The sequence below is a fragment of the Rattus rattus genome, chromosome 8, assembly GCF_011064425.1.
Source record: "Rattus rattus isolate New Zealand chromosome 8, Rrattus_CSIRO_v1, whole genome shotgun sequence".
Taxonomy (NCBI): Eukaryota; Metazoa; Chordata; class Mammalia; order Rodentia; family Muridae; genus Rattus; species Rattus rattus.
Genome location: NC_046161.1, coordinates 39,774,432 through 39,786,631, shown reverse-complemented (window position 1 = coordinate 39,786,631; position 12,200 = coordinate 39,774,432). Strand labels below are relative to the sequence as shown.

At 49.9% G+C, this 12,200-nt stretch overlaps 1 protein-coding gene across 1 annotated transcript; it reads right to left on the bottom strand.

The window, feature by feature from the left end:
• Nucleotides 1–2,768: 2,768 nt before the first annotated feature.
• On the bottom strand, nucleotides 2,769–11,388 carry Smim35 (small integral membrane protein 35). The gene is made up of 4 exons (XM_032911459.1): nucleotides 11,253–11,388; nucleotides 9,962–9,995; nucleotides 8,753–8,886; nucleotides 2,769–3,454 (listed from the first exon to the last, which is right to left on the bottom strand). The coding sequence occupies exons 1-3, from the start codon at nucleotides 11,386–11,388 to the stop codon at nucleotides 8,787–8,789; spliced, it is 270 nt and encodes an 89-aa protein (XP_032767350.1). The 3' UTR covers nucleotides 2,769–3,454; nucleotides 8,753–8,786.
• Nucleotides 11,389–12,200: the final 812 nt, after the last annotated feature.

The following is a 12,200-nucleotide window of genomic DNA, read 5'->3' as shown; positions in this document are numbered from 1 at the left end:
CATGTGAAGGGCAGAGAAAGGGGAGCCTGGGCTCTCGATTGCCCAGGACCACACAGAAAGCCTGGGTGGCATATCCAGGCAGCTGGGTACTGATGCTATCGCCCCCACGGACAGGACACCCGATACTGAGAAACCTGACTCACTCATTTCCTGCAGAGCTCATGGGTTTGAGGGTTTCTTTTGAAACAAACCCACAATTTAAAAGTAAGTGTATTGCTATTAATGAGAAGGCCTATGGCTCCTCCTCACTATCAGAGTGATCTGAACTTTACTGAATTTCCCATAAATCTCCAAACAAGAGTGCCGAGAGCCTGTAGACACTGATGAGAAAGGACTGGGTTGGATGAAATTAGTGTTTTAAAAGGGCAGTTCTCACCAAAGCCTAAGTCATTCGACAAAAGGAACCAGGCAGGAACCAGGGAGACCTTTATTGAAGCCAACATTTAATATGGGTTTTTTCCTTCTATGTTTATTGTTTTGGTGTCTGTGTGTGTGACGTATGCGGAGGTCAGAGGACAGCCTGGAGGAGTTGGTTCTCTCCTCCCACTCTACGGATTCTAGGGAGAGAACTCAACTCATCAGGCCTGGCAGCAAGTGTCTCTCCTCGCTGACCCCTCTCACCGGCACAGCTTTTCGTTCCTTCAGCTGTCACCCCCTACATGCCAGACGTGATATTCAGCCTTGGCTTCGTGGAGCACACCATCCGGTTACAAAGATGAACACCAAGCAATTGGGTACTAACAAGTGTTGCCATCTTCGACAAATGCCTTGAAGGAAACTAGTATCCTACTCTAGGAGGAGGCAGGAAGTAGATAAGCAGAGCAGGGAGCTGTTGTAGCTCTAATTATAGGAGAGCACACAGCCAGGGGGCAGGGCTTTAACTAGAAGCATTCTGGTGGCTAGGAAGTTGAGGATCAAGGTTCTGGCTCATCCGGTCCTCACCGAGGGCCTTATTCATTGTCCATAGGTACCTTGGAGCTGTGGCCCATCGTCATGAGCTCATCTTATAGCCTCCTTGAGGCCCCGCCATCACATAAAGGGTTAGGGCTTCAACACTGAGGGGTGGGGGTCACCAAAGTTCAGTCCATACAGAGGCTTATACAGATATAGGGAGCAGGGGCAATGGGGATAGAGAAGTGTGAACCAATTCAAAGGGTGCTTCAAACGAAGAGCAGGACAGGACAACAGGCTGGAGAGACTGCCACTTGAAATTGATGGTGAGCAGTGCACGACATGGGCATGGAAGGGAAAATATCTCGTGGAGGAACGGGGCCACAGGGATCCCAAACATGCTGAGCGTTTGGCTCAGTGGTGGCATGTCATGCAGAGGAAAGAGTTGAAGCAGCTCTCAAGATGGCCCTCGCACTGGGTTAGGGCTTGGAGCTGGGAATTTCAAGGTGAGTGAGTGTGTTCTCTGTGAGATTTGCATCATGGGTAGAGCTGTCACCATGGCATAGAGACAAGAAGACAGGTCTGAGAGGATCCCTGGTCATCCACAGCCCATAAACTCAAGCTATTCCCCTGACTCACTATCTAGGAAGAGTAAGCAGCCGTCATCTTGGCCCACAGTGTCAGAGCCATGCCTGAGATCAGCATGGGCCCAGCAGACCATGAGCCTCGGACCTCAGAGGTCTTCAGACAGTCACAGCCCATAAGCAGGGGTGAGGTAACAGCCAAGTGGTCCCTTCAGTGAATTATCCCATCTGCAGAGTCAGGCATGAACAAAGGAAGGGTAAACATGGTGCCATCTTCTTCCTCCTGCATAATCTGCTCTATAGAAGAGCTCTCCAGCCTATGGCCTGCAGCTGCACTCTGTGTGCATGATGTGTGGCCAGCACCCTTGCGACCCTGCAGCCTCTCTGCAGTACTTAACCACTCCTCAACATAACAGTTCCCATCCTTAGCCCCTGTCCCAACTACCCAAAAACGCCCCGTGGAGGACCCCAATGACTATTTCCATGACTCCCAATCCACATTCATTCCCCCAAGGCCGTGGTGTCTCAACCCTTCATGTCTCTAAACTGGAGCTATCATTGTCTCCTCAATTTGGATTGCCTCTACTGGTTCCCACGATGGCTAATAACAATCTCACTCACACGGCCATGGGATCCATGCAGACCTCACTAATGGAAAAGGTAACCATCAGAGGGCCCCTCAGCCTCATTGGTGGCCTTGCAGCTCTCCTGTCCTGCTTCGTCCATCCCTACCCACTTTGAGTCATCCATGTTCTCTGGGACCACTTGCCACAGCCTCCTGGTCAATTGTTTTTGCCTCCAGCAGCCCTCACCACTAAATTATCTTCCCAACTGTTGGCTGAGCTGAGGAGTCACAAATGCAAATTTGAGGTCTGAGTTCCACTGGACAGCTTGTAAGACAACACTCAAAGCTGCTCAAATAAGAAGGCTCTTCAAGATCTCCCTGCTAACCCCTGTCCCTTCTCATCTCCTCCCTTTCATATCCTTACCCCCCACTCACCAGCCCTCATACCCACCTACCTTCCCCCGACAAACTGCTGTGCCTGCCCCTGGCCCTTTGTACATGCCAGTCCCTCGCCCCCATGCGTTCTTCATCTACTTTGCTGTTCCAGGTGCCCTCTGCAAAGCCCCTCTGAGCCACTCAGACCTTGTGTGTGCTCCCAACACGCAACCTGTCACTATGTGGCTATTGGTGAAAATGAAATGGTGCCACTCTCGGTGCCCCATGCGGCTGCCATGCTATGAAATACCTCGTGGCCTGTAGGTACACACACACCTGCTAGACTCACTGGAAAGAGCTGAAGTATGTGGTATATTAACTATGCTAATTGGAGGTGGGAAGCCTCAGACATGGAGTCCATGATGGGCAGGCAATACAAAATGTGATCCCAGGATCTAAGGCCAGCAAAGAGTCCACATAGGCAACTGGGCCAATGCTGTGGAGCCCGGTAGGGAGTGGAGGGTGTGGAGACAGGGGAAGCACGTGATGTCTGTTCACTCAGGCTAACCAACTACCACAGTGAAGCTATTGGGCTGGAGAGGCCTCCAGGGCAGCCCCAGGGAATGGAAAGAGTGCTTCTCTGGATGCTAGGTATGGTCTGCTCTTTGCAAATGAATCCCTCTGTACCTTGGTCTTCTCATCTGTCACATAGAGCTAGTAGTCTTGAAGTTTGAATGCTTCCGTTAGTTCTCTACGAGGTCCCATGGAGGGTTCTTTACCCGGCACTCATTCCAGCTCATCGATGGCAGAAACGCCTCTTGCTTTGCCTCTGTGCCCTCTACACCCAACGCCAAGTGCACAGTAATGAGCACTCTGCAAACATCTGGTGAATAAATGAACACATGAATGAGCAGAACTTTTCCATTCATGTCAAAGAAGCACTTGAATGCAGGTGAAGGCAGTTCAAGAAGCATCGAGATGATTATGGTGGTCACGGAAGCCTGAGCAGACCAGGTGCCTGGGAGACATCACCCTGAACCTAGAAGAGAGAGAGCTAGAGGTTACCAATTGGAAGCTTGACGTCAGGTTTGCCGTTCTCTCCGCTTTAGTCACATGAGTCTATGGTTATTCCTTTCCCCTCTTTCTTTACCTTATAGCTCCTATGTATTGTAGGATTTAGGGCTGGAGACCAATCATGAGACCTAAGGCAAGAGAATATAGCCAGGAACCTGAGGCTGAATGAAAACATTCAGGGTGCATTCACCCACGTTTGGGGCGGACATTCATCAGGTACTCACTACACTAAACCTCTTGAGACAGGCAACTAGACATGATCCTACTGGCTGGCTCAATTGTGCATGCATGTGCACATGGGTGTGAGTGCGCGCGCACACGCACGTGCACACACACACACACACACACACACACACACACACAGCATCCATTCACCTCCCTACCACCCTCACCCCAGCATGGTGGAACTGAAGTTACCCACTGTGAAATAGCCCCATAGCTAGAGGCCTCGAAGTTCTCAAGGCCAGTGGCAACCTTACACAGACAAGGTTCCTGGGGCCCAGAGACTCTCGATCTTTAAGGAGAAGGACCAGGCTTAGAATAGAAGACAAGGGACTTCTTCCATTTTCCACCCACCTTTCTCCCAGCAGGCCCTCTGCTTGTGCTTGAGAAGACCTATCCAAGGCTTTAGGGAATGGAAGCCAAGCCCACGGTTCCACAGAGAAGGGTGGTTGGGGTGTGCAGGAGAGTGGGAAGGGCAGAGTCCACCAAGGCTTTGGTCACCAGCACTGCCCACCCCCCATGTTTTGTTGGTTTACTGTTCCTCTGGGCAGAAAGAACATTTTCACTTCTGGTCCCCAAGTGTGAGAATTCACCAGGCCACTGGCTTCCTGTTTTGCATTGGTTTTTGTACTGGGTTTTTGCTCACTAAGCACTTTTTAAAAATAAAGTAATGGTGCTTCCATCTACTGCTGTTCATCTTTCTCAAGCCCCTGGAGCATAGGAGGGGGCAACATAGACCGTTCTCCTAGGTCCTGTCACCTGACCCCACCTATTGTCACTGGCTTGGGGCAAGGCTAGGAAAACTCAAAGGAGATGCTTGGCTTTGGACATGCCTTAGGTTGTCCCTTGGTAGAGAAGCTTTTCCTCTGTGTGTGCCCTTGTCCGATCACACCACAAGCATGGGGTGGTGACACGGGGTGGTGAAAGGGAGAGATGACAAGTGTTGGTTTTGAGAGCAGCAGGTTTGGAGCAGTGTGCAAGGTGCCCTCAAGAGGATGAGGAATCCTTTTGCTTGGTTTCCTAAGTAGTTCCTGCCTACATGACACACCTACATGCACACCCAAGTGTACAGGAGGCACAATAGGGGACTTAAAAGAGATAAAAAAACCTAACCTGACCTGCTGGAAATGCTCGAGAAACAGGAGAGATCAGGTTAATCTCCAGAGAGACTGGATTCCCCATGGGGACTAGCCCGGTACCTGGAGGAGTAGAGAAAATGAATGAGTGAATGAATGAATGAATATGTATGAGCCAGAGAGGATTCCTGAGTAAAATCAGAAGAGAACAAGGTCCATGAGTTGAAGAAGTCTCCTGGGAATGGCGAAATATGAGCTGGGAGGAAGAGTGGCAGAAAGGGGTGTCTTGGAAAACAGAGAACAAAAGTAAACAGAAGGATGGGAAGTGGGTGAGGCAGAGCTGAGATCAAGCCTGGGAAGGTCTGAACCCTGAAACCCCCCATCCATCACTGTAGGGGGGTTAGCAGCTCACTGGAGGGAAGGGCCAGCTTCTTGGAAGCTGGGGATCCGAGAGCAGCCACCCTCTGGACTGAAGCTCTGAGCCACCAAGGACTTAAGGAAAGTAAATTTATTTCACTCAACCTGAGTGTCCCCAACCTCTGTCTCTCTACTGGTGAGGCTGAAGTGAGGCTGGGTACCTGGAGCCCCTGCCCTAATCACTCCGTGCCCTTTCAGGTATTGATAGGTCTAGGAATGATCCGGTCTTCAATACCCACCAGATCTCTACAGAGTGTAGGAAACAAACTGAAGAGTGGTTGGAGTTCTAGATTACTGGCATCTAGGGGACCTCAGCAGCCGCCTTTTACCAGCCATCTCCTGAACTAGAGTTGACACTTTATATTGCCCTTTAACTCTATGTACTGAGCAGCTAGAGTGATCCCAGACCACTGGTATGTTGAATGGACAAGGTAAGAGCTAAGAGTAACCTTCAACAAATGGTCTTATCTTTTGCTTTCCCAATGCTAAAATCGATGTCCAAACAAGTGGCACGACCAGCCTTAAGGGCACTCAGCACTGCAGGACAGAACAAAGAACCAGAGTCGTTATACAATAACTAGGGTTACCCTAATAAGCCCTAGGGTGAGCCACAGATTCTGCTCAGGCTCCAGTACAGGCAGCAGGCAGCAGGCAGCCCTGAGCAAAGCAAGCTAGCTCTGTGAATTTCTCAGTTTCCCTATGTGTAAAATGGGTTAGTAATAATCTCTGTGTCACAGGTTGGCTCCAAGGCTCAGAATGCAAAAGCTTGCATGAAAATATACTGTGTAAGCAGTCTGGTCTTCCTCAGGCTGCTGGGCGTCCTTTTCTAGAATGAGGCTTCCCTCTGTTTCTTCTCTAATCAACATTCATCTAGTAAGCTCATTTACTGGGCTTCACTCGACAGATTGCTAGAGACCTCTGGCCACAGTCGGGTCTTCCAGGTTAGGGAACAGGACACGTGGAGGAAACCTGCCATCTACGTGGTGGTCAAAATGAATGATGTCTAGTCTTGAGTCCTGAGGTGAGTCTCGGGAAAGATGGGATGTAACATTCACAGAGTTTGGGTGTGGACAGAAGGGTTGGGGGTGAAGAAGAAGAGAACATTCTAGGCTAGGCACAGCCCTGGGAAAGACATTTAAGAGGAACAGGGTAACAGAAAAGCTGTAGCCCTTGGCATTGCAGGCTCTCCAGTGGGGGTAGAGCTGGAGACAGAGGGTAAAGGAACAATGAGGAAGCCCCAGTACAGCCAAGTAACCGAGTGACCAGTTAGTGGCCAGCCTCAGAGACCCGTTGCTTGGTTTCTAATCAGTCTGAGAAAGTTATAATCTGCCCCTTCGATCCTAGGGTGTAGCCACTGTCTGGGGTGAAGAAAACTGCTACACCATGGGCCTGCGGAAGTAAGGAAAGCAAGGGGGTGCAGAAGGGACATGGAGCACGTCAGTGGGATCAGAAAGAGGAAGCAACGAGCTCTCGCTTCTGCTTCTGGGGATGGGAAATACCCACTATTCTCCCAGTCCTCAGCAGATGTCCTTGTCCTCACCTGAAGCCACACAACCTGGGCCCAGGACAGCTGTGTTCAAGGCTCATTCTCCTTTCAGGTAAACAAAAGGTCTACCAAGTCCTGAGCATTTCCAAGAGCTAGGGGGTCCCACAGGCCATGCCCACCGGGGCAGAGTTGAAAGTGTTACTGGGATGTGTGTGTGTGTGTGTGTGGGTGTGTGTGTGTGTGTGTGTGTGTGTGTGTGTATAACCTGCAAGTTCAGAAGCAGGGTCCAGCTTGCAGAGCTGGTATCCAAGGAAGAAGGAAGCCAAAGACAACAGCATCCCCTTTCTCCATCACTCCCAAGAGTTCTTTGAGAAAGGGAGAGGGGCTCAAAGCCATGAAGAGTCCATCTTTATACTCAACAACTCAGGAAAGAAAACCCAGTTAAAGACTTCCAAATCCCGAGGCCTGGTGTCTTGTGTCCAAGCCCAGGCGAGCTGGGAATAAAAAGGCCCCCACCCTTGCCAGGAAGCAGGACAGACATGCTAGGCCTGGCACATTCCTTCCTCCACAGTCTGCTATAGTCCAGAGAGAGAACAAGAAAAACAAGAAGAAAAAAAAAAAAAAACACAGAGGCCTCAGCAAAAATGAGGGTAAGGACAGCAAATAATGACCAGCCCTCCCCTTCCTGTCTGTGTTTTGGTCTCAGCATCCTTCAGCCTTGGACTGGAGCTGGTTGATCCAGTGGCAGGGCTGAACAGCACAGGTCCCTTATGGCTTCCTCCTTTCACTGCTGCTCCAGGGAATGCAGCCTCTCCAGATGCAACCGCTTTATACCAAACACCTGCTGAACCAAATCTCCTAGTACCAGCTCTGCCCTCAGTCCAGTGAGTGGGTCATAGGCAGAGAAAGGCCATGACTCCAGAGGTAACGGGTTCTACAGTCCTTGTCCTTAGCTGCTTCTCTTAGCCTCAACCAGGTGCCTCCCATGGTTCCATGGCTCTAGCTGCTTTCTGTCACATAGGGCTGACCTCGTACAGGACAGCAGAGATGGAGAATAGAACCCACCCTGGGAACCATGGCTGCCCCAGGTCAGGAGCCTAAACAACAGGGACATGGTTTCTAGACTGTTCTGCTCATGTGTGCTAGGCTCTGAAGTTTGTCGCTATAGGAAGAACTAGTCAGAGGGAGACATCAAAGGGGAGGAAGCGTGGAAAAGGCCCAAACCAAACACCGAGTTGGGAAGGACAGAGTAAAGACCCAGGTTCAGCCTTCAGGGAAGTTGGACACAGATGGAAAGGTTAAGAAAACATGTCTGAAATCACCCCTCTGACCACATGACTTCTTAATGAAAATGATTGGCTCTCCAGCCCCTGGTATCAACTTCACATAATGAAATGGCAGGAGATTCCACATGAACATCTACCCTGTGGAGTCTGGGGGCCATTTCCACTGTGCATTTGACAGGAGGAAGGCTGGCTTGGCTGTGATTTGGCACACTGTGTCTGCAGGACATTTGCAACTCTGACAGGCTAAGGGCGTCCTGAAATCCAGTTTTTAATCCTGGAGGACAGTTGCTTCTCTGTGTCCCATGAGAAGACTGCTAAGCGTGGTCAGACTCATCCACAAGGCCTAACTCTATGAGTGTTGAAAGAGAACTCTGGGGTTGGGGATTTAGCTCAGTGGTAGAGCGCTTGCCTAGCAAGCGCAAGGCCCTGGGTTCCGTCCCCAGCTCCGAAAAAAAAGAAAAGAAAGAGAACTCTGAAAAGGCTCCTTATTCTTCTTAATCAGAGCCAGGTTAGGCTTTCAGGGCCCAGGAAGGCCGGAGGAGCTCATGATGACCCAGGAGTCTTTCCTGTGTAGAGAAGAGGCACTGAAGAGAGGAGGCTTGGAAGGGCTTTGCTATGCCAGCTTCAGCTGATCTGATTCTTCCAAAAAAGAATAGAGGGACTGAGTTATTGATTTGTGTTCTGACTGGCCCTTGACACTTGGCTTCACAGCCTGGACCCACATAAGACCTTACTCCCGCATCAGACCCACTCAGTTCTCCTGTCCTGCCACTCACCTCTCCTGACCTTCAGAAGCTAGAAGCTTTTCCGTCAGACTCTTTCATTGGAGAACCTCATGTAGCCGCCATCTGGACTGCTCATGTGGCCGCTGATGGTGAAGGGTGGTCCCACCTCCAAATCCTTCAGGTTCCTGAGGCAGATTTCCAATAAAGCTGTTAAACTGAGAACCCAGCCTCTCCCGGGGGGTCTGTCTCCCTAGACTAGAGCCTACAAAGTGGATCCTACAAGCAAAAACAATGTCTGGGCACTGACTCACTGACTTATCTTCCAGAATAAGATTTGTCTCAGCTCCCAGGGCCAGAGGACAAGCAGACCTGCCCCATGGCAGGGAATAGGGACATAACTTACCCTGAGAGGTCTTTCTGACTTCTGCTCCTCAAGTCCATGGCTTTCTTTGATTGCTCTTCCTTTTCGAATCCTATATTGCACCTGAGATTGCCTTATTTGCTATCAGACAGTGAGATGCTTAGGGACAGAGGCTATGCCAAGCCATCTTTGCATTCTTAGAAGTAAATACCATAAAACTGGCTATATAATACAACTTTACTGAATAAATAATAAACAGGTGAATGGGTGAGTAAGTGAGTGGATGGATGGATGGATGGATGGATGGATGGATGGATGGATGGATAAACGTGTAGGTGAATGGATGGACATATGCATGCATGGATAAGTGCATGGATACACATGTGCATGCATGAATGGATAGATTCATGGGTAAGTAGTGGGTGGGTGGGTGGGTAGAGGGGTGAATATGTAGGTAGGTGGGTGGGCCAATGGGTGGATAGATGAATAGGTGGGTGGATGGGTAGATGGATGAATAAGTGGGCAGGTGGGTGGCCGATGGGTGGATAGATGAATAGGTGGGTGGATGGGTAGATGGATGGATAAGTAGGCAAATTTGTACCTGAGTGAGTGAGGAGTGAGTGAGCGAGTGAGTAGATGGATGAATGAATGGGAGGCATGTTCTCTGCCTGAGTGTGAGTCCTAAGAGGAAAGCTATCATCGGGGTCTCACATGGTACTGCAGTAGGCACACGTTTTACTCTGAGAGCATCTCTAAATGGTGGTGTCTTTCTGGTTTGCTTAAGAGACATGGACAGAGTCAGAGAAGGGAAGCAGTAAGTTCCATTTTTGCCTCTAGCTCTTTCTTTGTTATATTTAGCCCCAGTGCAGCCCACCCAGTTCTACCCTGAAAGTACTCACCGGATTTGGTATAAGTTGAAGACAAAGTTAGGCCCTGGGAAGACAACCCGAAAAGAGAGTTAGAATCTCTAAGGGAAGTGACTAATGTGCCTTGAGGAACAGCTGGTGCTTCCCCCAGCTGCCCGAAGTATAAACGGGCTGTCCTCAGGATGCTCTACAGGGTTCTCAAGACCCTTCAAGATCCTCTTATCATGATCTCTGATCGCCCCTGGAAGGAAGCAGTTCTAGCCAAGAGCCCCCAAAGAACCAGTCCTAAGCTCCTACTCCAGACTCCACCGTGTTCCAACCCTGTGTGTCCACCACACACCCCTGTCTACTTCAGTAATGGAGTTGACGGACAGAGATGCCGCTCAGCTGGTAGAGTGCTTATCTAGTATATGTGAAGTCCTGGGTTCCATCCCAACACAGCATAAAGGAGTTGTGGTCATGTACACCTGGAATCCTAGCACTTGGGAGGTGGAGGTAAGAGAATCAGAAGTTTAAGGTTATCCTTAGCTGCATAGGCAATTTAAGGCTAGCCTGGGCTAGAGACTGTCTAAAACAAACAAACCAACAAATGACCGAACAAACAAACAAATAGAGGCTGGAGCTGACCACAGACATGATGGTGATTGGCTCTATTTCCAAAACTCTAGTCTGAGCAGGAAAGTGGAGAGTTTGAGAAGAGCCTGGTATCCATATCAAGACCATGCCTGAAATTTTCCCCTAAAAATTATAATAACTTCTTTATTCTGTGGAATTTAAAAAAATATACACCAAGGAAAAAATATACCGGGACAAGGCAAGTGCTCAATAGATAATTGTAAATGCACACAACTGGGAGGTTTTCTCTGTCAGCATTCCAGCATGCTGTCCTTGCTTCACCAGTTGAAAGGACCAAAGCGAATTCCAGAAGACACATTAGCAAGCTTGGGAAGACAAGGGTAGGATGGGGAGGTGGGATGGGGATCAAAGGCTAACATATAAGGGACCAGCCTGGTGTTCTGTCCTCATAGGCAAAGCCTTTAGCCTTGGGGATGGGGAGGAGTTTAAAAAAAGGCAGGCTACTTCCTCCAGTGGGAGGAGCCTCCATTCTCGCGATGAAGGCCCCACCTCCCCTTCCAATCCTTGCTTCAGTTGCACAGCTACCAACTTCAACCACTGCAACCACCAGAGGAAATATTTTTGCATCCTGCTGTGCTGAAAGGCTTGCCACCCCGCCCAGCCTTGCCACCCTGCCCAGCCTTGCCCAGTTCCTTTAAGGAGGAAGGGCAGGGCAGAGCTGGGGCTGATTGGCGTGGGGCTTACTCACCGTCCCAGCAGTACCCGCGCTGGTACCACTTGGCCAAACTGTAGCCTAGGATGGACACGAGCAGCAGTGACAGTCCCACTCCAAGGATCATGCCCAGTGTGCTGATGGAGTCTTCGCCTGCGGAGAAGCCATGCATCCTCACATCTCCTGTGCCAAAGCCCCGCACCACCTCCCTTCCAACTTTCCTCTCCCTCCCGCTGCCGATCAAAGAGACCATGAGAATATCCGATCCCTGGATTTTGTAACTATGTTCATGCCTATGACCGGAGCTGTTAGTCCCTTCTCCCTTCTAGCTTTCAGCTACTTTGATAGGATCTTCAGCGTGTTAATTCAAAGAAAGAACGGCAATGGATATTTCAGAATCGGAGAGATTCCTGAAACCACGGATATCCCACTTAATAAAAGATGCTCTGCCTTCCTGCAAAAGAACCTGGGAGATCTATCCTCGGCATAATCATGGTGGTCAGGAAACAGCGCCTGGAGACCCACAAGAGCACAAACCGTAGGATTCTGGGCGTCTATCCCCTTTTGCAAAGCTGGTATACCCAGTGGGTAGGGCTTGCACTCCGCTGGCTGTGTGCTTTCTCCCTCTTCTCTTTTGTGGTCTGAGCTCCTGGATAAGTTTATATGTTATTGTAAGGGTTAACAAAGAGCGAAAGACAGAGTGTTTGGAAGTGTGCAAGGAAATGAGAGGACAAAACAGAAACAGAGAGAGTGACCAGGCTTTGAGATGAATGACAGGCACACCATGAGTCAGTTCACCTGTGCTCAGGGTGGGGAAGGAAAGGGAAACCGTTGACGTATTATGGAGAAACAGAACGACTCCTGTGTCCAAGGCCTGAGGAGCCCAGGCTCTAGAGATCCTGCCAGAAGACGGGGAGATGTGTTGGTTGAACATAGACACTGGGGGCAGGCTAATGTGTGAAGTCCAGACCCCTCCCCTGCATA